At 44.5% G+C, this 25913-nt stretch overlaps 2 protein-coding genes across 9 annotated transcripts; one reads left to right on the top strand and one right to left on the bottom strand.

Annotated features, from left to right (window-relative positions):
* The first annotated feature begins 890 nt into the window (after positions 1-890).
* On the top strand, positions 891-25785 carry LOC117587189 (trithorax group protein osa). 8 transcript variants are annotated; one of them, XM_034277713.1, is made up of 11 exons: positions 891-1269; positions 2237-2837; positions 2898-3818; positions 3886-4153; positions 18940-19257; positions 20119-21130; positions 21444-21699; positions 21763-21846; positions 21904-22071; positions 22138-22366; positions 22423-25785. In XM_034277713.1, the coding sequence occupies exons 2-11, from the start codon at positions 2349-2351 to the stop codon at positions 22761-22763; spliced, it is 4086 nt and encodes a 1361-aa protein (XP_034133604.1). In that variant the 5' UTR covers positions 891-1269; positions 2237-2348; the 3' UTR covers positions 22764-25785. The 8 variants fall into 8 exon arrangements, with proteins under 8 accessions (XP_034133604.1, XP_034133603.1, XP_034133602.1 ...); XM_034277712.1 differs by having other exon boundaries at positions 18940-19274; positions 19866-21130; XM_034277711.1 differs by having other exon boundaries at positions 18940-19277; positions 19866-21130.
* LOC117587193 (monocarboxylate transporter 3) lies at positions 6499-11560 on the bottom strand. Its single transcript, XM_034277737.1, has one exon. The coding sequence runs from the start codon at positions 9814-9816 to the stop codon at positions 7363-7365; it is 2454 nt and encodes an 817-aa protein (XP_034133628.1). The 5' UTR covers positions 9817-11560; the 3' UTR covers positions 6499-7362.
* Positions 25786-25913: the final 128 nt, after the last annotated feature.

Genomic DNA, 25913 nt, shown 5'->3' with positions numbered 1-25913 from the left:
TGTGTGTTTTCCAGAAAAAGAACCCACAGAAAAGCATTGCAATTGATGGATTTAGCTGTGACGGTAACCTGTAACCCACAAACAAAAATGTTGCATTTTATAATACTGTTTGTTCATTGCAAGATTAATATCAAGTCAATATAAAAACAATGTGTGTGTCAAAACCAAAGAACATTTCAATTTTTAATTTAAATTTGAAGTCTAGACGGGCTGGCAGCTCTTACAAACATCGATAGCCCCGTAATCGGTTTGTAATCGATGTTTGGCGTAGCTGCCGGACATCTGCAATCCAGGGCTGGGGAGGATAAAATCTATCGAGTCGTTATATCGGCTCGGACACATCGAAAAGTTTGATCATGGCTGTCGCTCAGCCCTAGTTTTTCCTCCTGAAAAGTTAGCAGCACTGTTCCCCAGGGATATCCACCAATTGAGTATCTGTTTGAAATCTTAGGGTCCAATCAATGCAAATCCAATCCAAGATCAATCAGTGTTGGAGATCTATCTCAACAAAATTAATGCATTATGAAAATAGAGTATCCAATGCCACATAACATAGCATACTACCGGCTGACACGCAACAAGTTGTCAAATAACGTAAATACCATGCCCACTCACGTAACGGATTATGCTATTTTTTTTTGTTGGTGGACGTTTGTTTTCGAAACAATCCAATAAAAAGACAATCATGAAAACTAACCATTTGAATGCAAAATGGATCCATCAATCGGATAAACTTGTACTTTTAGCGCTAAAAATCCTGCCTTGCCGGTAATATTAAGCAGAATATCAAAATCGTGGAAAACGTTATGGGATATGCGGTATATTTTGCAAATGAAAAGGCATGTTTGGGTATACTTCTGCGGGCCAGGCGGCATATTTTTCAATAAATTCGCGGTCACACTGCTGCCGACAAATAAAGAACAATAATTCCGTTTGTTGCACAAAAAATACATAAATTTAATCGCAATTGATAATTAATTACTGTGCTTACACATACAAAGTGCATGTGCGTGTGTGGTGGCCGTCGGTGAAACAAAATTGTTAATTAGAGCATCGAAGTAGACGCGTGTAAAAATTTGCGGAATTATCGTCGTGGTCGTGTCATTAGAAAAAGAAGAGAGCGAGCAAGCGAACGAGAGCCGCCGCGAAAGCAGCCACCAGGCCATCTCAGTGGCAGCCGCAGCCACAGTTGCCGCATTTGGCCGCCCGCACGCATAAAATATGATCAAATTGCTACGAAATTGATTTCAATTGGCGACTCAACAAAAGGTACGTTCGATAAACTGCTCATTTCCCTTCTCCACCCACCCCCCTCCATGACCGAGCCCTCTTCTTCAGTGTGCCGCCGCCGCCTCGCCTCGCCTCGCATACCTCAGCGCGTTCTCTTTTTCTCGCTTCAACGTGTTCTTTGGTCGCCATTGGACGTTGAATCGGCGGCGAATGCCTGGCTTTTGCCTGGCTGCATATTTACATAAAGCATGCGGCTTGCAGAAGCAGACGTCTCGAATTAGCTAGAATTTCGACACTCGGATTCAATCTGGTGGCAAGTGTCGCCTTTCTTCTGCCACTGAAGATATTTTCTAATTTCCTTTATTACACAGGCATACGCGCCACATTTGTGTGTGTGTGTGTGTGTGTCTATGCGTGTTCGTTCATGTTTCTACACGTGTGTGTGTTGTGTTTGGCAGAGATGAGTAATGCTGCGACTCGCGAGTCCGTGGAGCGACAGTGACAGATGTGATTTGCCAGCCAAAGGGTTTCACTAAAAATAAGTGCAATCCCAGTTGCAGCACTTGCTGCATTTTAATTAAACACTTGCTTAAATCACTTGTGGAACATTTCAACAAAATAACCCTTTGAACCTGTTACACCCTCCGATATTCGTGACTAATTGTTCGCTCATCTCTAATTGGGAAGGCAGTGTGTGTGAGACATGAAAGTTGAATAGAAAAACAGTCTGCATCGCCGCCGCGGCCGCATGGTAGTTTTATTGTTGTTTTAATTATGGTACATATTTAATCATGTCCGGGGAGCCGTTGCCCCCCTGCCTGGCATGGCCTCTTGCTCTCCGTCGATCTTTCGCTCTGTTTATTTGATTTTTTTATTACTCCAAGACAGCTGTGCAGTGTTGCCAGATCGCTGGCGCCGCAAATGTTCCGGTAGCGGGGACTCTCCCTAACCTTAAACCTGCAAATTTCGTTGATGTGTTTTTCTCTTTCGTTCGTTCGTTACACAGCAAACGAATCTTCAATGTTTGACGCCTGCAGCGAATCTTGAGAATCATTTCACCCCTCCAAAAAGAAGAACTAACGGAGTCAGCCAAGAACTTGCGGTTCGGTTCCCAAAGAATGGCGCAGACAACACAGCTGCAGCAGGCAGCGCCACCGCCATCATCGGTCGGTGCAGGCACTGCCGCGCCCGCAGCAGCAGGAGCAGCCCAGGCGCAGCCAACGCCGGTTGCTGCCACCACACCAGTGTCGAATCCATCCACGCCACAGCCACCGAGCAGCAACAATAACAACAACAATAATAATAGTGTTGTGTCACCCGCTGGTAACAACAATAATAACGTGATGGCGGCACCCGTGCAGGCATTCACACCCGCCGGACAGCCAATATACAACCAGGGGCACATGCCCGCTCATGGAGGACATCCGCATGTGGGCGGCCACTATGCTGCGACCATGCTCCAGGCACCCATTCCGAGCAACGTCTATGTGAAGACTGTCACTGCCAATGTGAATCTACATAGCTGGTCGCACTCGGTTCCCGCCTACATACCCGGAGGAGGACAGGCCCATTACATGCCCCACGGCGACATGCCACAGGACCAGCAGGTGAGTGAAAAATTACTAAAAAGAGAATCTCCCCACTAATTGGGTTTCTTCGATCCTCAGGGCAATCCATTGATGCAACAACTGCAGCAGGTGCCGATTACCTTGGCTACCCAGGGCGTCAGTCCCAATCAGCATAATCCTAACATGGGTGGACGCGGACGTTTACGTGGACGCGGCGGTAGAGGTGGCCCGCGACGCAATGACTACCATCCACGTCATCTGCAACAACAACAACAGCAGCAGCAGCAGCAACAGCTGATTCCTCTGCCCCCACAGCAACAAATGCAGCCGGACAGCGCCGGCGCTGGGGCGCCCAACATGCAGCTGCAGCCGGACCATCAGCTGGTTGCCGGGCCGCCCGATGGGCAAATGCAACCTGTGCCCTACTATCCCCATCCTTACACCTATGGGCCATATCCTGCTGCCTATTTTGCGCCGCAGCATGCGGCCCTGCAGGCTCCGCCCAATGCTGGCGCAGCGGCGGCTGCCCAGCAGGTTACCGGCCCCCCGATCTACATGCCGTTCATGTATCCTAACGCCATGTACAACTGCATGGGAGGCTACGTATACCAGCATCTCATCCCACAGCCAGAGTACCCATACGTGTCCGAGGATGGCAGCCAGCCGGGTGGCGTAGATGAGCGTGGACAACAGCCGGACGGGGGCATGCCGCAGATCTGGCATCCCGGCCCCATGTATGCGGAGGAATATGCCGACGTGCTTCAGCAGCAGCAACAACAACAACATCAGCAGCAGCAGGTCTCGAATCCGAATGGAGCACCTGGTCTCGGCGATGAGCTCAATCACAACAACTTCTCGCTGCCATCCTCGGAAACGGGCAGCATGCTGAGCCCCAGCTGTTCCGTCTATGAGGCGTCGATCCATGAGATGCAGCATCAAATGGGCGTCATGCAGATCTACGACGATGGTCAGATGGCCTCCCTGCAGACCATTCACCCGGGCGCTGGTCCAGTCCAACAGGTAAGTGATGAATCCTTCCATTACCCTTTCTATTTATTAATTGATTTCTTTCCATTGTTGCTTTCAGTACGTGGATGAGCTAGCGGAATGCGTTGTGGGACCGCCTGGTGCCATTCCCGTGGAATGGGCAGCTCCGCTACCAATGGCCGGTCCAGCAGCCATGCTGCCGCCACCTCCACAGTGGCAGGCGGGGCAGGAATGGCAACAACCGCCAACAGTGGCCATAGAACAGCAGCAGCAACCGCAAATGATTCAGGCACAGCCACCACAAGCCCCCACACCGACGCCACAGCAGCAGCAGCAACAGCAGCAGCCGCTGCATCAGGATCAGCTGGGTGAGTCCCACTCCTCACTACACCTCACAATAGTTGCAAATTGCAATAATAGATTATGGAAAGCATTTGTTGATAGCATTTGTGGGGTATATCATTAATGTTTCGCTCTTTGTGTATTTTTTTCGAACTGTTCCCATTTTCAATTACTGCCAAGTGGGAGAATCGAATCACTTGTTCATAATCTAAACTCAATTTGTTCGATGCTTTTTGTGATAAGCATTAATTGTTAGTTCATGCACAATTCTAATGCCCTTTTCTGTGGGGTATGTCGAGCTGAAAGAGCAGTTTGTGCCGAGAGGATTTCTTTGCTTTGTGCAGCATATACAAGCGTCGGCTTGTCCAAGTATCTCTTTTTATATCTCTGTTGTTGAATTTTCCATTTGTATTTTGGAATTTGTCATGGCATTCGTTATCGAAGCGTCGTGTTTATATGCAGCTTGTCTTTTTTTGTTATTTTTTTGTTTTTGCTTACTCTTGCTTTTTACGCTGCCCCAGCTCTACTTAGCTTACGGTAGTTCGATGAAGTGTTTTCTGGGCAGGTGAAGTGGAGCCGAGCAGCCACTGTCTCGACACATGAGCCACACAAATAAACAACATATTCATCAGCAGTACATGGTTCATTTGGTTGTTGCTAGGCCAGTGGCTACGGCTATGGTTATGGCTTTGGCTTTTGGTCCCCTGCCCTTATGTGGAGTTGGGAGCCGCTGCTTTCTTTGCATTTGTTGTTTAAAAATTTTCTACCCCTTCTATAATCAGCAACACAAGTGGCTTCCGTCTTAATGTTTGTCGTTTGTTTTGCACGCTTATCAAAACTACGATAGCTGATGCAGAGTTCAAGCTACTGTCCCCTTGTTCCCGCTTGGATTTGTCATCAAAACTAATTATTAATCACTTTAAGCATTTCATTCCCATTTTTGCAGCACATAAATCAGGCCATAAATGGGATCTTCTGCCCTTGCGGGGTCGATCGAACCACTTTTACGAGTCGTAATATCTTTGTAGACATTTCAAGTGCTGGAATTGACAAACCGATTGGTGTTCACTCACTGTCTCTGCAGCTAGCTGTTGCTGCACTCTCTCCCCTTTCGTTGAATGTGACACTTTTATTGCTGTTTTCGTAGCACTTGGTCCGGTCTGGTTTCTCGGGGCATTCGTATAAATAGCGCCCGATAGCAGCTACCCACCCAAGTGTTTGTCCACAGGCTAGGCGATTGATAGGCGATATCGTTGTGGCCGTGTGGCCTCTACCTCTAGTACTGTTCGTACATAACTCTACCTATAGCCAGCTCCCCAGGCTATTGATTAGGCTAATCAAATGGGGGCTCTGGAGAAGGTTTACGATGTCACAGGCATGTTCGCCACCCAGTAAGCGGTGGCGCACGACACCCCAGAAGAGCCCTCGAAGGTGGTAGAGCTCTACGCCGGTAAATGCAACATTTTAAGTCTGAAACAAAGAGGTTTTGGTTTCCACTATCTGTTTGGTTTGATCGATGGCTTTTAGAGCAGCATTTCGTTAAATCAGATTAAAGCAACGCCACATGGGCTTCCGCTTGAGTGGAAAAAGACAAATTTAATATTAAATATCGTTCAAAATTGTAGGTAAAATGTATGGCATTTTCTTTATTACTATTTATCCTCCTCCTCTTTACTCTTAATCTGCTCAAACACTTATTGTTCTTTTTGTTTGCCCTCCCATTCTTATGCGTATAACAGTTTTTTAGAACATTTCTTTCATTATTTGTTTTGTTTTTTTTGTATTTCTTGGTAGCTGCGTGATTTAATATTTCAATATTTCGTTCGCTTATTGCTCATTGGATTTCTAAATATTTCTTGAGTTGAATATTTTGTTGTTGTTATTAAAAATGTATATTGTATGTATTTATGTATTACACGTCAACGTACATTATATATTCGTCAGCTCTCCTCTTCTCGTTTTTTGCGACCTCTTTTTTTCTCTCGGTGTATAACAGTATAACAGAAGGCACAACAAGCCTTCAAAAATGTATTTTCTACTTTTATTTAAGACTCTTTTTATTTAATTTTCTTTTCTTTATTGGCATTTCCTTGCGTTTTGCTTTGCGATGTCTTTCTTTTGATGTTTCCTCTATGCTTTATCGGTATGTGGACTTTTTGAAATTGCTTCGTAAAATGAGACATAAAATTTGTAATTTATTTTTGTTTTACAAATAAGTTTTTAAAATTGAAAACAATTTTAGTTTTTTATTTTTAAAGTTCCGCTGTGGTTTTTTTTGTGTTTTTAGTATTTGTAGCATTTTTTGTTTCTTAAAAAATACAAAATTTATTAGTTTTTAATAGTTGTTGCCGCCGCCGTCGACTCTTCTTTCTTTAAGTTTTCTTCGGGCCACCCGCTTCGGATCCCTACATCTAGAGCTTCTACAGACACGTACATACAGATATACTATTTCTAGCACTACTCTTTGCTACAGTTTACACGTTAGATTTCTCCCGCTACTTTTGTATGACACATTTATGTTTTGTTTAAACAGCTTGCAGTTTTTTTTCTCGTAACAACAACTATAATTCCTATAATTATTACACAATAATCATAAATCTTTAATAGTAGTAATAGTAATCGTAAAGGTTTTTTTTAATATAACAAAACAAATAATAGAAATTATTTTATACAAATATTTTGTGTGTTTTTGTTGCTGTATAACAGTTGCAAAACTATAATCGATATCATTAGTACATCAGTTTACCCTAGGGTTGGTTGCTTTTTCGTTCTTTGCTTTTTTTTGTTGGTGATTTATGAGCTTTTAATATTATATTTTATTAGTAGCCATAAAAGCATAAGGTTTCTTCCCCTTCGCCCGGAATCTTATCAGAAAGCTAAAGCCAAGTTTCTTGTAGAAATTCCAGCATAAAGCAATCCTCCTATATGCTGCTGCTGCTGTTAGTAATAGTTTCTGCTGCTGCTGCTGGGGCTTTATATTGTATATATATTTTATATATATATTTATGATCCTTGTATATAGGTTTTACTTTTGTGTGTGGTGTGATTTGTGTGTTTTCCCCACTCTTTCTCTCTCTCTACAATACTCTCGACCCGCTTTCTGTTTATATAAGTTATAGAAAAATATCTGGCTGGATCTTTCAATCGTTCCCTGGTGTTTTCCCCCTCTCTTTCCTATGTAAATTCATCTCTTTGCTGTGCGCCACATCTCCCCTTGAGCTGCCCTTTCGAATACTTAAAGCTTTGATTCCGATGTCGTTGCTTCTGCTGCCTTCTTCTGTTGTTGCGGGAACATCGGCTGTGGCGGCTCCTCCTGCTGTGGACTGGCCAGCGTTTTAATGATCTTGGGCACTATGGTGATAGGTTGATCCTCGTCATCCTCCGCTTCTTCATCCTGCTCCTCATCAATGGGCGTTAGAGTCTCCACGTGGACGGGCGTCTCATCCGAGGGACTGCAGCGCTTCAGACAGGGGGCCAAGAAGCTGGTGATCGTCGAGATGCCAAACAGAGCGCCTGCCATGTAGAAGGGCAGATCGTATGTGTGCGTTATATCGTAGATGGCCCCAGCTAGAGGTGTACCAATCAGGGCGGCGAATCCTCTGAACAGGATGAGCAATCCAAAGGCATTGGTAAGCTTGTCCAGGCCGAGCAGATCGACCAGGATAATTGACGTTAGCGAGATGTAGCCAGAGATAGCCAAGCCAAAGAATATCGACATCGTGATGTACGCCGAGTAGCTGTAGCACAGCGGAGTGAGGGTCACGGCGATGGTCGACACCAGCAGGCAGCAATTGTTCAGTAGCAGAGAGTTGACTTGCGGCAGATCTGCCACCCAGCCGCAGAATACGCGACCCACAGTGTTAGTGATGCCGATGATGGACAGCAGCATGGCGGCATCTCCCTTGGGTATGTTGTGCTCCTTGGCCGCATCCACCAGATACACAAAGGGCACATATAGTCCAGCCATGCCAAAGATATTCGACACTCCAATCAGCATGAAGACGGGATCCTTGAGCAGACTCACATCCAACATGGTGTTGACCACAGATTTAACCGAATCGGGAATGCCCAGGCATGGGCACAGGTCGTACTCCTCGCGATGCTTTTCGGCGTCTTGCAGGGGATCCAACTTCTGGACACTTTGCATGCTCTTCTCGTACTTCGTGAGGGATAGCACAGAGTTTCGATAGCCAGCCAGGGATTTCTGTGACTGATACTGGGGCAGATTTGTGACGGAGCCCGAGTAGAAGATGTCCTTTCGGGACATGGGTCGCACCATTTTGCCGCTACCACTGCTGCCCTGCCGCTGGGAGAGCGACATCTTAGAGGTGGCAAAATCTCCTCCACCGCCTGCCTCCAGATCGTTGCGGGACGTGGCTCTGATGGCCGCCAGCGATGGTTGAAAACGTTCCGAAGCCGAGGTCTTGCGCACGCGATTGAACGAAGGCACGGAACCATTTTTGGGCAGACCGTGATGGTCGCTGGCCAGGAAGGCGGGCTGTGAGGCGTTCCTGGTCATGGATCCGCCATCCTGCGAATGGTACGGACTGTGATCAGATTCCGAGCTGCGATGCGGACGACGTCCGCCCCGTCCTCCGGCAGAGAGTTGGCCATTGCTGTCGGCATTGGGCGGGGACTGAGTTCCACCTCCATTGCGATGCACATCCACCACCTTGGACTCGGTGATTGTTGGGAGCGTAGACACGGGATGCAGGCCTCCCGCCTGTTGGGCCAGCAGCTCCAGATTGAGACTCGAATGAACGCCAGGGTCCGCGTTGAGGGGCATCTTAAGTTTCCGCTCCATGGTGCCATCCGGCAGCTGGACCATGAAATGTGAACCAGCAAAGGAGCCACGCTCCAGCTGCAGCTGCTTCTCCTCGTACATGCGCTGCATCAGGGGCTTAACCTTCTTCTTTTTAGGGTATGTGAGGGGTCGCATCATGGCGCCAAAGATGGCACAATTGAGAATAAGGCCGGCAAAGATGAGAATTGCATTCTTCCATCCATACTCCTCCAGCAAGTACGTGGCCAGCGGGGCAAACGCAAAGGTGCCAAAGCCCGAGCCACACACCGCAATGCCCGTGGCCAGCGAACGCTTCGTTTCGAAGTAGTAGCCCACGGCCACCACCGCTGGCAGGTAGATCATGCCAAAGCCGAATCCTCCCAGGAATCCATAGGTGGCCATCAGCATGCTCACCGAATTGCTGAAAGTGCTCAAAACGAAGGCGATGCAGGCAATGATGCTCCCAGCGATGCACACCGCTCTACAGCCATATTTGTTGGCCAGCGCCGAGACGATGGGTCCAGCACTGAGGTACACTCCGGACAGGAGACTGCCCACCCAGGCGACGGTGCCTTTGCCCTCGTGAAAGTAGGCCACAAACTCCTCCAGAAAGATGCCGAAAGTGTAGGCAATGCCGTCGACAATCATGTTGCACATGAAGCTGGCAAAGCAGATGACCCAGCCATAGCCACCGTCCGGCGGTGGCGGCAATTCTCCATACTCGCTCTCATCATCCTCATCCTCGTTCTCCTCATCGTTCTCGTCCTCTGGAGTGTCGTTCTGTTCTGCGGTCAAGTGTGCCGCCTCCTCGCAGGCCAGTTCACTGTCCGTCCTATCGAACTTGCGCAGGCGTGCAGCAGAGTTCCCCGACACAGCGGTATTACTTCCGCCATTGGTATCCACCATAATGCAGCGGTACTTGTGATGATGCGTTTATTCCGTTAATGCACACGAACACGCGGCGGAGTTAAAGGAAAGAGTGCAAGTGCAAGGAGAGAGAATGGTTGGGCGAAGCAACACGCGAGGAGGAAGAAGTGTGTGCGCCCGCGCCTCGTCTGTTCCCGTTCCCGCTTTCGTTTTCGACTGCGATGCCGATGTCGATGGCGACGATGTCGAGAATTCCGTTGCCAACGTTGACTGTGTTTTTATCTTGTCTGCTGCTGTTGCTCTCAGTCTCTCACGCTACGCTATCGTATCGTTCTGTCGCTCTCTGGCTCTGGCTCACCCCCTCAGAACGGCAAGCAGCATTTGCCACTGTGTTCTCTGACTCTCTCCCAAGCTTTTGGACTTAGTCTCTTCTAATATTTGCTTTTACTCTCACTCTCTCTGTCTTACTGCGACTGCATGCGCCGTTATTTGTGTGTGTGTGTGAGCTTGCTGGCTGTTGTTTTTGTCAATTGTTATTGAGTTTTGTTTTTGCTTTCATTTACTTTTGATAAATAAATTTATTTCTTTATTAGTGATAGATAGGCGTAGGCCGTATGTGCATATATTCAAAATATCTATAAGGTCTCTGCTGCTGGCTATTGCGGCTCTCGTCGCTTGAGTGTGCACTTTGAGCTTTACACTACAAATTTAGTTAATACTTTTAACTTTTTAAAAACTATGTCAAGTTACTCTTTGTGCCTGTGCTTCTATTGAGAATCGGAATATTTAAAAGGTTTTTAAATTGTTTCGAATATTCATTGATGAGAATTTTTGTGCTATTTATTTGTATTTGCAATTTGTCACGTTTTGTTCTGTGCTTTTGCTGCTATTTCTTGTTGTTTGCTTTACTTTTTGTTTTTACCGTTGCACTTGCAGCTGTATCGCTGAGGTCACGGCAGAATGTTTTGTTTTGATAGAAGCTTCAGCTTCCTCCTCCTCGAGATTTCCCTGACTTTGCACTTTTTTATGTTCTTTGCTTTCTGCTGTTTCCTTCTGTCTTTGCTTTTAGTTTTTGTTATTTCTTTGCCAGTCGTTGCCTTTGCATTTGCTTATGTTTCAGATTCAGCTTCTGCTTCTAGTTCATGTGCTTTTTCGGCACTGCTGGTTTTTCGGGGGTGCTGTACGTGCACGGTACGGTACTCTTGATGATAGGTACGTAGCGCTGTACGTCGTAATAGTCACTGCCACTGACACTGCAATTGTATAATTTATTGGTGTGTTTGAGTTTTGTTGAGCATTGAATTTCGGTTTAAAAAACGTCCTCCGCCCAACGGATATAACGGATGAAGTGGCCGCTGAAAAAGCGTTCTGATCGATAAACGGCAGAGCGGCGGTGAAGCACGGTAGAACCACACCACACACGGCACTGTGCACTGGGGAGGGGAGACACTCACGCCGAGCTTACGTGGTTCTCATCGTCAACACGCGTCCGGACACTTTCAGCTGCATTTGCATTTTCCGACCCAAACCCGCAGCTGTTGTTGTTTGATTCTTGTTGTAATTTTTAATTCAAATAATTTTGACTTTTTCTCTGTGCTGCCCGCTTGAACAGCAGTGTCGGGCGACGGATGGGGGGCGGTAGGAGGTGGTGGAGATATATAGAGAGATGCCAACGAAAATAATAAGGAACACAGAACACACGTAGGTCCGCGTCTCGTTCGCTCCGTCAATGTTCCACGTTCTGTTCTTGACTGCTGCGCCGTTCGCTGCGGAATGAAAATTCGTCGTAACCAAAAGCCAAGAGGCAGCAGCAGCAGTGACAGTGCCACTGCCACTGTTATACGATATACAAAGCACACATAGTAGCAGCAGCGGCAATAGCAACAAAGACAATTTGAAAAACGTAAAACTGCAAAAGCAAAAAAAAATACAAATGCGAAATGCCTGTGAATGCCTCTCTCTCGTTCTGTCTCTCTGCGTTGGAATGCATTTGAAGTTCAAGCTCACAGAGCGCAAGCTCCATTCTTGCCAGCGAGCAGCCATGTGGCGGAAGCTCCTCTCTCGTTCTCTCTCAGGTGAATGCTTGTTTGTGGCTCTCTTTGGCTTTGCAGGTATATTCTGATGATGTGCCTTTGGCTTTGCAGGGGTTGCCGTTGCTTTTGATTCTCATACGCCTGAACAGCTGATTGAACAGCAGAGAGTCGAGCAGAGCAGAACCGATGAGGAATTCTCGTACAGAGATTTGGGCAAACAACCCCTACGTACCCAGCCTCGAAAGGGGTGGTATTTTCGGAATTTGTTGTTTCTGTTGCCGAGGGAAAGCCTGAAAAAACCGGTAGCCGCTGGCGCGCCACATGGCGACCAAGCGACCGTATAACAGTTTCTCAATATACAGCGTATGCCCTGAAGCAAAGAGCACGCTACAAAACTGTTGCGCTCTTTAGTTGCGATTTAGGTTAAAGGTTAACCTTTCTGTCCGACCAACTAACACCCCACTCCTCCCCCAAAAAGACTTTTACTTTTCAATCCTACGCATTTGTGTGTGTGTGTGAATCGGTTTTTCGTATGCCGCCTTTTAGGCGCCGACAAAACTACCATTCGAGTGCGAAGATTGTATAATAAGTACATTATCTTAACGCATTTCCACCTATAAAATGCATTCGACACGGACACCGAGATAAGACCCCTCCGCCGGCTCCGACGCCGCCGGTTTTACCCTCCTCAAGTATCACAATATTTCAGCCCTTTACTTTTTCTGCGTCTCGCATTTGTTGCCAGGCCATAAAAATCGTACAAAAATGTGCTTTGCTTTGGTTTCTGGTTTATAACAGTCTTGTTGTTGTAGTTGTTGCTGGGGGTTTTTTGTTGTGGTGCCATGTGCTATGGTCGTAGACGTAGACCACTTTTGTATTGGCCTTTTTTTGTTCTTAAGAGACTCTTGAGGCGGAATGGCGCTGTGCCGCTCTCTTGCTAACCAAGTTAGGGAGAGACAGAGCGAGAGAGAGTGGGGGAGAGGAGTGTTCTCTCTCAAGGGGTGACTTAAGAAGTGTACTGTCGCTCGGTCTATTAGTCGTACTTACTTTGGGTGGTTGTTGCTCGGTCAATGTCATTCATAAAAATTCCATGTCACAAACATACACAGATACACTCTTGGGGGCACACACACGCCACACACACACACACGTGCATGCATGCACTCGATATTATGGGTCAACGCCAGAGGGCGCTATGCCTCTTCCTGCCAATTGCCTTTGATTCCCTCTGCTCTCTGTGCTGGCTTTTTTCTGACGTGCCTCCCTTTTAGTGCCATAAGTTGATTTGCAGGCTTCCTCTATGATTAGCGCATTAGAAGAGCTCAAACGGCCAACGCCTCCACATTTTCCTTGAATATAATTTTTTTTGCTGTGAAAAGGAAATTGCTATTTAGTGAAAGGCGCGTGCATAAAATCCGCTCAAAGGGAAATATAATACGGCAGGAGCAGAGCAAAACTGTAATGCCACAGCAGCGGCAGCCACAGAAACAGCGCGTGTGCCTCCTGGCCGTATAGGATTAAATTATAAATGCATGGAGCATAAAATGAAAATCGCAGTACAAGCCAGGACACGGCTTAATCAGTGCTACACGTGGCACGCGGCAGAGCTTGACCCATGTCATCGGATGGTAAAGTGGGGGCTGAGGCATTCAGAAGACACGCCCCACAAGCGGCAGCAGGTGTCTTTAAATTAGTTGCACCATTTGACAAGAATACTGGGTGAATTCCAACACTGTGGGAATGGGGCCAAAACCCACAGATAGAACGAAAGAACATTCTAGAGTCAGAAAGGAGGAGCAAACAGCAGAGGGGGTAAGAGATGAGGCCCTACAATATATCACAGATGTTCGGAATGAATGATGGTAGTACAACCATCCATGACAATCCTTGAGGCAGAAGGTCTCTCAAAGAGAAAGCAAAAGACAGAGAGAGAGAGAGAGAGAGAGAGAGCGGGAAGCAGCTTAATGCTCTTGCCACATCTTGTGTTATTTTCTTTATTCCAGAAAAAAAAGGTTGAATGAACCAAGCGACGGCCATGACGATGACTCTGGGCAGTTCAATAAAAGCCACGGCCCCCACACCAGAGCTCCCTCTTGTCACTGTGCTTCCTCCACCTCTCAGGCGAAGGTGCTAGGGGGGCATTTTCTTTGTTAATGAAAATGAAAATTGCGCATACGACGCGTTGGGTGCAGTCAATGTGCTTTGTTTGATTTTTTACGCTATTCAGCGTTTTCTTTTTGTCGCTTTTACTCTCTTGTTCATTTGGGATGTCGTACACATAGATACATAGATACACATGTGCACAGGTACAGGCTACATCGCATAGAAACACGAATATACATAGTAGTAGTAGATAATATGACGCAGTTTGTGGCTGCTGTGACATGTTTTACCTTGCTCTCTGACGTTCCGTAGTCAATCGCCCGCGCTCAACTTGTTGCTGGCTTTGCTTAGTATGCAACTCACTAGAGCCGCTCGAGCCTGGCCTCTGTATCTGTCAGAGGCATTTGTATCTAGCCCATGGCTGAATGGAGCCACGCTCCATGCTCCACGCTGTACGCATTTATATGTTAATGATGTGGGAGTCAGTCCAACAGAAGTGGGTGAGGTGAGGATACAGAAAGGATATACATTACAACAGACGCGTGTGTCCTTGGTACATCTCTTCCCCTGTCGCTCAAATGTCAGTTTACCTTAGCTTCCAGTCGATGCGACTCACTGACCCTGCCCGGTCCTGCCTCCCTTTTATGACATCTCTCACTTTCGTATATAATTTCCCCCGGTGGCATATCATTTGCTCCGATTAACATTAACAGTTTGTTGCTTTCTTTTTTGTTATTCCTCCTATGATGATGATGATGATGAAGCGAAGTGCTGCTGCATGCCGGCAAAAGCGAAGGCGAAGGTCGCTTATCCGTTGTAGAATTATGCAATGTTCACTCTCGCAATCGGCATCGGAATTGCACCCGCAATTTCATTTATTGAGACACAGACAGACAGAGAGAGAGAAAGTCTGTATTCTCTCTGTATTCTTTGGGTATTATTTATTATAAATTGACACAAATGAATTCAATTGAATTGCGGTAGAAACAAAACAATCGCCAAAGAGTAGCTACAGGCTACAGGGTGTCTCTGCTGTTAGCTTTTAGTTTCCCCTGTTGCCAGGCGCAGGCTTTTCCCGCCTTGTAGATTAGCTATCATATTTCCATGAACGCAGCCACAGAAAACACAGTGCGGATAAAGTACTGTGAATGCCACATAATAGTAGACCGATGTTGGTTATGATTCGAATCAATAGCAGCGCGGTCGAATCGTTACGCATACAACGCCTTCTCTTGGCCGCTTACGAAACACTCCCATTCCGCTTCCATTTCTCATCCTGTGTTCACTGCTCTTTCACATGCACTTTTCCACCGCATACACATATCATATTCCCATTTGTATTTACTATAACTCAGCATTTGGCTCCGCTATGTGCATTCCTTTGTTTCCACGCTTAACCCGACTTTGGACGGACTTTGGTTTGTTTTTCTTGTACCCCTTTAAGCATTGGGTATGGTGATTTCAAGGGGATGTTTGCAGACATGGAAAAGGGGTAAACTTTAGAAGGTATTCGTAGAAATAACATTGGTTATTTTCAAAGTTCTTGCATGATACCAGCACCGATCTGATGGCATTTAGGGTATCCAAACCTTCGACCATTGAAGATGTTACCCTGTTTGGTTCTTTCATTTTTTTATTTCCCTATTTTTGTGTTGGTGTGAGTCAGTCAGTGACTGATTAACAACTAATCAACAATTTCATGTATTTGTACTCGTATCTACTCGAATAAAGAGTGACAGAGAGAGAGAGAGAGAGGGGGTGGTGCATGGGCCTAAGAGATACATTTATATAGAACAACGCTACATATGTATATCTATATATTTATGTATGCTTTTATGTATATTTTCTAAGTCTTGTGATAATTGTTTTGTGGTCAACGAACGCGTTTTTGTTTTGATTCCCAAATGAACCATGAAACTCGATTGTTTGTTCACTTTTCACTTGCTGTTGATTCTCTCAATTAAAAGCGCCCCCATATCGTGTTTGCATATTCATATATCTCTCTCGCTTTGTGCCAATGGGGGCTATGGGATCGAAGCTCAATAAGCTCAAATTACTCATAGAGAATAGAGTAGAGCAGAGCCTGTGTGTGTGCCCCTCAGGCGCTGGCGATGCTGTTTGCCTCTGCTGCTTCTGTTGCTAGCTAATAAAAATTGAATAAAATCGCGCTTTCAATAACAGCAACAATTAGATTGATCGCGCGGAGCTTCATGTGAGATATAAAATGGGGCTTAAGGGGTGTATTCTCGGTATGTCCATAGATGAAACACTAATTTGACCCATTTTTGTTGATTATTTTGGATTGGATCGCGGATACCAAATTTGTTACGAAATTCAATGAAGCTTTAGGAAACTGTTATACATTACACACTGTTATACTTGCGAGGGTTGTTATAAAGGTTTCTGTATTTTAATGAAAGCAAAAGGAGAATCGTGTGGAATTTTTAAAGATTTTTAAATGTTATCTGGATTTATTTTGTAGTTTTTGTTTTTTATTTGAATATTATCCAATTATCCTTTTATTAGTATCGATGATCTAGTGTTTTTGTCAACTTTTGTCAGTAAATTTATAGTAATTTTCAATACGTTTATAGTCAATTTCAGTATTCATATTTTTTGATGGTTTCTTTTGGTTTATTTTTGAGCGATTCTTAATTAAAATTCGAAGTGCAATAAAGATATGTAAGAGAACTGCCCTACTCTCATGGATTGTGTTCCATCACCCTACGCTCCATTCTTCTCCCTTTTGTTCTTCTATTTTCATCTAACGCATTTGAATGGCAAATGGAAATTAAGTACAGTCTCGTATTCTCTTGCTTTCTCGCTGTGTGTGTGTTGTGTTTTCGTGCCTAACAATTTCCTTGTTTGCTATTGTTGCTGCTATTGTTGTTATTTCTGTTGCTATTGTTGGTGCAGTCAACTTATTGCAATTTACCTGTGCACTCATGTCTGTAATTATCCATCCAACCTTGTGACAGCACACGGATCGAAGCCCACTGTTTCTCACTCGCTCTCACTAGCTGTAGAACCCCCCTCTCGGGTCTATCGTTATGGTAACGTATATCAAAAGCTGTTGCTATTGCAACCCAAAAGCTAACACCCTGGCATAGATTTTTGTTTCATATACTAGATATAATATTTATTTCCACTATTTGTAATGCATTAATATCTATGGCGGCAGCCGCTGCTGCTCCACCACATATTTCCATGCAAATATGTATCTCCCGCCTGTGGTTGGTTTTTATTTTCGATTTTGTGCTATATTTATTGAAGTATTTAATAATTCTGTGAGAGAGTCGCTCGTTAATTGCTAATTGAAATTAATTAACACATTCTGAATTCCATGGATATCTATCTCCCGCGTGTTGTGGGAACACTCGGGGTAAGGTTTTCGCTTGCTCTCCGGCTGTCATATGATGTTTAGCGTAGGGGGAGGCGGTGTGGCGGAGGATGGGATATGGATGGGGCGGACACTCCGTAAGTAGGCGTTTAGCACTGCCTTCCTTTCAATTGTCGAACGAAAGCACTTCGTTAGAAGTACTCCGCTAATTTGTGTCTAAATAAATCCTTTTTTGTAGAGCAAAAGGAATTGCCACAAATATAAATGTTTGGATATGAATTTAGTTTTAGCACGTTTTAAGTTACGTGTTAGAAATAATAACAGGTACATTCGCTTTCCAATAGATATTGTAGCTCCCTAAAAATTTGAGATATTTTTAATCGTATATAAAAGAGTATCCCATTGTATGACCCATTTCCCAAGCCTGCAATTGCATTTTATTGATACATCACTCTGAAAGGCGTTGCCCCATACCATCTTGGGACAACAGATTGCTTCTGTTTTGTCACCGCTTGTTAGGATGACATGGGGATGTGGATCATGTGAATATTGACTCATCTCCCGTTGCTCCCTTTTCTCACCCATCTGTTGGCTTAACCTTGTTCCTCCTCGTCACCCCCATCCCTCTCTCTGTTTTTGTTTTTCACTTTTCCCATCATTTCTTATCACATCGCATGTCGAATAATGTAGTTTATCTTTCGTATTCCCGTATCTCAGTGGCAATCGAGTTCCGAAGTTCGCTTATACAATGGTTGGTCGGGGCGGGGGGAGTTTTATTGTGATTTAATAATCATTTTTGGCTTGGCGGCTTGTCGATTGACGAATAAATAGTCTATTTTCCGTGCTCTCCCCCCACTGCCACACTCAACCTCCGTGCAGTACTCGAGTTTTTGACATGGATTAGTTATGTTTTCTATTTGCACTGATAGCGGCACCCGACAGGCAATCTGTTGGGCACAAATTGAAGGCCTGTTGGACTGCCAGTCGGTTGGTCTGCTTATCACTTAAAATAGTACTTTGTGGAGCAGTAAACCAACACAGCAACAGCAGAGCAACACAAAAGAGTGTGGGCTACGTCAATAACTCTCTTTGTTGGGTTTCTAGAGAATTAGCGGAAAATAAGAGAGAAAGGGGCAGGTCTTTGGAGGCTGGAGCTGTTGGATACACTTTACAGATAGTTTGTTCTTATAGTTTTTATAGCTTAAGGAATGGCTTCTTATAGCTTCTTTGCTGTACATTTTTCTGGTTGATCCACCAACCAAACGGTTCTTTCTCTCTATCCATATTGATTTTAACTACTATTTGCCACACATTTGCTGTACCAAAGATGGTTTCCTCTTATTGTTAACTTTGTGGACGAAAACAAATCAATTTAAGGGTCGGCACACATTTTAAATGCTTGGAAGAAGAGCAATGTCTGTGCCATCGTAGCATCCAGAAATTCATTATGTGTCTGTCGGCTGTTTAATGATGGAACAGAATTCGATCAAACCCACATTCAAGTGCTTCGCTCTGCTCTGCTCTACTTGCTCGCTGAAGTTGAAGATTATTTTAGCATCGTTTAGCATTCAATTGGCATCAATTATGGGAAGCGGCGGGATATTGTAAATTAGTTTGTGGCATGTGGCAAAAGAAAATGCTCTTTACTGATTGTTTATCTTCCTCTTATTACCATTTCTTTTGCAGTTGTTGAGAAGAATTTGATGAATAATAATAATGAAGTTCCTTTGGAGGAGATTCTGAGCAATGAAAAGCAGCAGCAAATCGAAATGGAGTATCAGCAGCAACAACCGGCGCATCCACCTCCACAGCAGCAGCAGCCACAGTTGCCACAACAAATTGAGAAGCAGGCAACGAAAGTGGCTACCAATCAGGTGGTGGCAACAGTGGCACCTCAACAGCAAATGCAGAAGCAACAGGCGGCTCCGCAGCATCATCAACAGCAACAGACATCGCCCGTGGTGGTGCCACAGCAGCAGCAGCAACAACAGCAGCAGCAGCAGCAGCAGCAGCAGCAACAGCAGCAACACCATCAGCAGCAGCCACAGAGCGGCTATCAGGAGGTGCAACATCAGCCACATCAACAGTCTCAACAGCAACATCAGCAACAGCATCAACAGCAACAGGCGCCACAGCAGCAAGTGCGAAAGCCGCCACAGCAATACAATCAATCGCAGCAGCATCAGGTGCGTCGCAAGTACTCGTCGGAGTACAATCATCATCACCAGGGAGCAGGAGGTAACAGCAGCAGCGAGACGGGAATACAGACAACAAAGAGCATGTCCTGGACAAACTCTGCGCAGCACAAGAAGTCCACGCAGTCCGTTTCGGTGACGGCATCGCCCAACAATGTTAATAATGGACCAGGAGGAGCTACAGCAGGAGCAGCCACAGGAGGAGGCAGTGGAGGATTCAACAAATCCGGCAGCTACAGTCACTCCACAAAGACGTACACCAATCAGCAGCATTACCAGCAGCAGCACTATCAGAATAATTATACGAACAACAGCAGCACCAGCAGCAACAGCAGCAGCAACGCTGGCGGCAACAACAACAGCAGCAGCAGTGCCAGCAACAATCAACAACAACAGCAGCAGCAGCAACAACAGCCACAGCAACAGCCACAAGTGCGCACCTATGGCACGATGAAGGTGCCCTCGTCGCCAGTGGCCAGCAATGCCCCTTTGCTGGAGAGAAAGAACAGTCAGCAGGGAGGTGCCACAGTAGCTGCAGCAGCAACAACTACCTCAACGGCGAGCATAACAGCAACGCCAAGCCATTTCCAGCAGCAAGAGACGAGCAATGCAGCGGCAGCAGCAGCTTCTCAGCAGCAGCAGCAATCACATTACCACCAGCAACAGCAGACACAACCTGCCACACAGCAACAATATGCTGCACCGCCAGCGGCCGCCACCAAGACCTACAGCAGCTATGCGGCCAAGCGACAGCACACTGTTTACGAGCAGCCAGCCCTAAGCTCCGTGGTATCCGCATCTGCATCCTCCTCCACTTCCGCCAATACCCAGCCGCAGATGAATCTGGCCCCGCCCGCACCACCCGCTTCGCAAAGCAATCAAAACAGCGCCGAGAGCTCGCAGCCCTCGTGGGCGAGTCTGTTTGCCAACAAGAAGCCAGTGGCCAAGGTGGCACCGTACGAGGCCAACAAACCAACACCCGCACCGGCGCCTTTGCCAGTTCAACCGCCTGTGCAGCAGTTGGCACCGCCACAGCCACAGCTACCAGTTCAACCTCAGCCGCAAGCCACTGTGGTAGTTGCAGCACCACAGCCTCAACCTCAGCAGCAGCCACAGGTGCAGCAGCAGCAGCCACAGCCCCAGACACAACCTCAGTCTCAGCCACAGCCACAGCCTCAACCTCAGCCACAACCACAGCTGCAGGCCCCACCAAAACCACAATTGAAGCCGCAACCACAACTGCAGCCACAGCCAAAACTTCAGCCCCTTTTGCCAGCCCCAACCGCTCATCAGCAACTGCAACTCCCAGCGCCAGTGCCTGCGCCCATCACACCTTTGATAACGCCCGGAACGCTCTCCTATTCGGCTGCCTCGGCACAGGCGATGCCAGCGCCCAGTCCCTCGGCATCCATCAAACCTCTGAAACCAGAGCCTGTTGCGCGTCCTTCGGCCCAACTCGATGAGTGGACCAACAAATATGCAGATTTCCTGACACGCCAGAAGACTAATTTGGCGCCCATCAGCCTGCGTCCCCGAGGACTAACCAATCGCTCAAACTATTGTTACATCAACTCTATACTCCAAGCGCTGCTGGGCTGTTCGCCGTTCTACAATCTGCTGCGATCGATACCCAAGCAGGCGGCGGTCCTGAGTGACGTGAAGACGCCAACAGTGAATGCCATGTGAGTTTGGGATAGAAAGGGGAACTTGGTGGGAGCCGAGTGCCACAGACAAGTCAACAGACACCAAGGCACCTTGCTGGCGTTTGTGTTACGTTTGTGGCAGACTAAATGTCGCGCGGCTTCGCTTTGCGTTCAGTGCGTTGCCTTCGTTCTGACGGCAATCGCTGAACGTTGGAGTCGAGCGCACGTGCGCTGTTCTTTCAAGGAGAGTTCTCCGTTTCAATGGAAATTCTCTGTCGAAACAGACACAAACATCAACAAAAATCTCTACCTCTTGGTTTGTATTTTAATGTTTGTGTTTCTTCTTTAATAGGATGTCTTTTATGACCAACTTTTCATCGCTGCCCAGTGGGCTGCGTCTACGTTTGAACACTCTCAACAAGGCGGCCCAGAACAAGGGCAAAGATGAATTTGCCGGCACGGACCTGCAGTGCGATATTGCCTTTGAGCCCACAGATATTTACAAGCTGTGGAACGACAGCCGCGAGGAGCATGTCGAGGGTCGCCAGGAGGATGCCGAAGAGTTTTTGGGTTATGTTTTGAATAAACTCAACGATGAGATGTTGGAGGTAAGTCACTGATAAAATATATTAAAATACAATAATTAATGGTTTCTCTATCTGTTTTTTTAGGTAATTAAACTGATTGCCAAGCCCGTGCCACAGCAGAACGGCCAAGAGCAGCCGGAGCCCGAAGATGGTGGCGAGGTCTGGCAGGTAAGTTAATGTCTTATAAAGGGAATTATTTAATTTAATTGAAATTTCTCGCCCTAGATGATTTGCAACAATCGAAACAAGGGCAGTGTCACACGCCAAACAGATTTTGGACGCACTCCCATCAGCGACATCTTTCGCGGAGAATTGCGCTCCCGTTTGCAGCGTGAGGGAGAACACTCCACGGATGTGATTCAGCCATTCTTTACTCTACAATTGAACATTGAAGTGAGTGCAGTAGAAGGAGAACTCCATGTAAAGACGTACTAATCCTTTAACTCTGTTTTGTTACAGAAAGCTGCTTCTGTCAAGGAAGCCCTAGAGATCCTAGTGGGTCGTGATCAATTAGAGGGCGTTACGGGTAGCAAGACCAAGCAGGAAGTGGTGGCCTGGCAGCAAATGACCCTCGAGAAGCTACCAGTTGTACTGATATTGCATTTAAAGTACTTTGATTACCGATCCGATGGTTGCACAAAGATCCTAAAGAAAGTCGAGTTCCCCGCCGAACTGAAGATCGATGCCAGTGAGTGCTAGTCAGTCTTTTATGCTGTATCCGTGTACTAATCATCTTTCTTGTAGAGATACTTGGCTCGAAGAAAACCTCCCAGAAGCAGCGTGCCTACCGCTTGTTCGCAGTGGTCTATCATGACGGAAAGGAGGCCTCGAAGGGGCACTACATTACGGATGTGTTCCACACGGGGTACAACAATTGGTTGCGCTATGACGACAGTTCGGTGAAACCGATTAGCGAGAAGCAAGTGCTGCAGCCGCATACGCCGCGGGTGCCTTATCTACTCTACTATCGTCGCTCCGATACCATCCAGCATGCCACACAGCCGCATCAACAGCAGGCAAATGGAGGCGGTGCATCGGGAGGCGTTGTGGGAGGATCAACATCCAATTCGGACGCCAATAAGTGAAAGAAAACTTGTAAAATATATCAGATACACAGATAACTATAAGTGCTAGGCGATAATGAGTGAGCGAGAGTGAGGGAGCGAGAGAGTGAGTGAAAGAATTTGGTTTTTAGATGCATATACGTTATACAAACAACATAGCGATTAAGATATACATATATTCAAGTGGTAAATTAAGCCAAAAGTCCAAAGCGCATGTGTGCGAGATGTAAAGAGTGTGAGTGAAGCAAGGAACCATAGCTCTAAGCTTAGGAATTAGTGATTAAGATGACACATTGAAACGAATTCGTTGTACAAAGTGGCAGAAGAAATTATTGTATAAAAACTACCGAGAAAAGGCAGTAACATTCGTAGCAAAGAGTAGCGAAAGTGAAACGAACACTCGGTAAAACTGAACAGCGATAGAAAAAATATCATTTATAAATTAGTGCTAAAGAAAAACTAGCTACACCCCAATTTACCAATTTTCTGTAATCATTTAACCATGGCACAAAAAAAGTAATCTAGCCATTAACGTTAGTCAGTGTATAGCCCCTCCTGTCCCCCCTAGAATTCTTCGATTTATGACAAAAGATTTAGTGCTGTAAATAGTATACAAAATAACTATATATTGTACTGCAGTTTTACTCGTGTGTGGCATGCAGCATGTGCATTTAGACGCCCAACAATATATGGAATGCTTTGAATATGCTTTAAAAAGAATATATAGAAACCAGAAGACTCTCTTTCGATTGGGAGCAACAACCAGATCATAGAACCCACAACAGAAACACGTTCATTTTGTAATTTATTATTTTATGTTGTTTAGTTTTACTTAGAAATCCGTTTAAGGACAGGCGTATATGATATATTATATCCATATATATTACACAAATTGTTATTCATAGTTAGTCAAACGTCCAACGAGACAGATGGGTACATACATAATACAGATTTTTGGATTCGTTGTGTTTGCGCCTTTATGATATTCGAACACCACAGTTTGCTTAGGTCTAGGGTCGCATATATGTATAGCATACTATACAGGTTTATATAACTTCTTAGAGAATTGCTTGTGGGGATTGAAAGGAAACGAAAATGAGAACTAAAACAAAACAAAAACACTAATCAATCATTTACATATATATTTTCATAGGCTATATAACTCCATATATATTATTTATAGATATCGTGCCAATGTTTAAAAAAGAAAACAGCTAAAAAACAGAAGAAACACAATTTGTAAAACTTGTCAAAGCCTTGTATAGTCATTCGGCTAGACGATAAGTGAGAATATAATGATTATTAATCAATATATATACAGACCATCATCATCATCGATATATGTGCTGATAACAGACAAGTGCTGACATTCAAATGGATAAATGATTCATGGATCCATTTGATTGTCATTACTTCTGAAACACAAAACAATTTATTCTTAAGATAGAACACACATACAGAAATGACTTACAGATAACCAATGTAAATCGATATATGTATAATATATATATTTTTATGTTATACATACACACCAACACACACACACACACAGCACACATATGAATTAATTGTAAGCCCAATATAATAGGAAAGCATTTTTTTTATAGAAACTATACGCGTCATCTATGCGCTCTGCTAGTTAAAAAATAGGTTCCTACAATTATACGAGAAAAATAACCGATAAAAACCACAAAAAAAAAACACAAAACACATAAGGAAAATACCACAAAAAACAAGGACAAATGTTAGAATCGTAAATGGAAAAGCGATAAGCGAAACAATAATATTAATAATATAATGGATGTAGTCTAAAGCCAAGCTAAAAGAAAAACCATCAACAATTAACAACAACAAAAAAACAACTAACATTATAATACATTTAACTATAAATACAATTTATACAAGAAAACAAAAAAGTAATACCAACCAAGCAAGAAAATTGGTGGCAAAAGACCTGAAAAATGTATCGGAATAATGTTTATACTATATTAATAATGTATGTATATTTTTGCAAGCGAAATTATAATGTCAAACATATAAACGAAACGATAAAGAATAGGATAAAGCGATAGATCGATCATAAATCGGTAATAAAGACGTAAAACATTTTCGCTTATATTAAAGTATAATTTTTGTAACCCTATTTTTGTTATGTAACTTATGGAATACTCCAAAAAGTAATGTTTATTGTATTTTTTTTAAATATAGTCCTTGTTTTGTCCTTCCCAGCCAAGTGTGGTAGTGCGTTTCATAGCTGTAAATCAATGAAAATCATGAATTTATAGTTTAAACAATGAAACATCGTTTCACCTTCTGCCTTAATTCAAAGAAAGCCTTAAATCAGTGACCGCCTTTAATGATATATGCAACTATTTCTTTTGACACACTAGATACCGACTTGTGCTTGTGAAACGCACTGTACACTCTCTAAATTCCAATATTTTTGTCGTTTCTGTTCCATTTATCGTGTTATATTTTGGTAATTGTTTGTGTGAACCTTTTAACATTATGTTTGTCCCCATGATTTAATGTATGACTTAGCCCTTAAGTAGTTTCTAAGGCTGTGTAACTAAACAAAACTAAAAACAAGAGTATGTACTAACAAAAAAAAACCTATGGCTTACGGACATATGTTTATCCCTTTGATTGGTTGTTGTATTTGAGTTTAGCGCCGTACAATTTTTGTTTATTTTGAATATGATATCGAGGCGGGATAAACAGAAATTGGCAAGTGCACTTACTAAACGTATAATGAAATATAAATGAAGTACATAAATAATGAATCGATTATAAAAGTCTAAGCTGTAAGTACGATACAAACTAATATAACGATATAACAAAATGTTTTGTAAACCATTTTCTGAGCCTTGAAGCAAAAGGGTCAACGAAAGGGCTGGAAAATGCTCAAAAGCAATGGCCAGAAAAGCAACATAAAGTGTAAAAGAACACACACAAAAATCAAAGTTAAGCAAAGCTAAGAAAAAATGAAAGCGAAAGCTTAAATATTTAGTCCACATTTTAGTCTAAACAAAAACAAAACAAAGAAAAGGTTAAAGCTAAAGTAAATCTACAAACTAAAATCTACAAAAAAGTAAAAAACGATACACGGAAACACAAATTGTAACATGGATTTGCTATAACAAAAAAAAAAACGTAAACTAAACAAACAAA

Source organism: Drosophila guanche, unplaced genomic scaffold (assembly GCF_900245975.1).
Source record: "Drosophila guanche unplaced genomic scaffold, DGUA_6, whole genome shotgun sequence".
Lineage (NCBI taxonomy): Eukaryota > Metazoa > Arthropoda > Insecta > Diptera > Drosophilidae > Drosophila > Drosophila guanche.
This window is presented reverse-complemented; position numbering and strand designations above follow the sequence as displayed.

Bases quoted from the DNA above. Each gene is read 5' to 3' on its own strand.
- LOC117587193 (XM_034277737.1), bottom strand. From the start codon at position 9,816: ATGGTGGATACCAATGGCGGAAGTAATACCGCTGTGTCGGGGAACTCT.
- LOC117587189 (XM_034277709.1), top strand. From the start codon at position 2,349: ATGGCGCAGACAACACAGCTGCAGCAGGCAGCGCCACCGCCATCATCG. The intron at 3,819-3,885 runs GTAAGTGATGAA...TGTTGCTTTCAG, and splicing joins GCGCTGGTCCAGTCCAACAG to TACGTGGATGAGCTAGCGGA. The intron at 21,131-21,443 runs GTGAGTTTGGGA...CTTCTTTAATAG, and splicing joins ACGCCAACAGTGAATGCCAT to GATGTCTTTTATGACCAACT.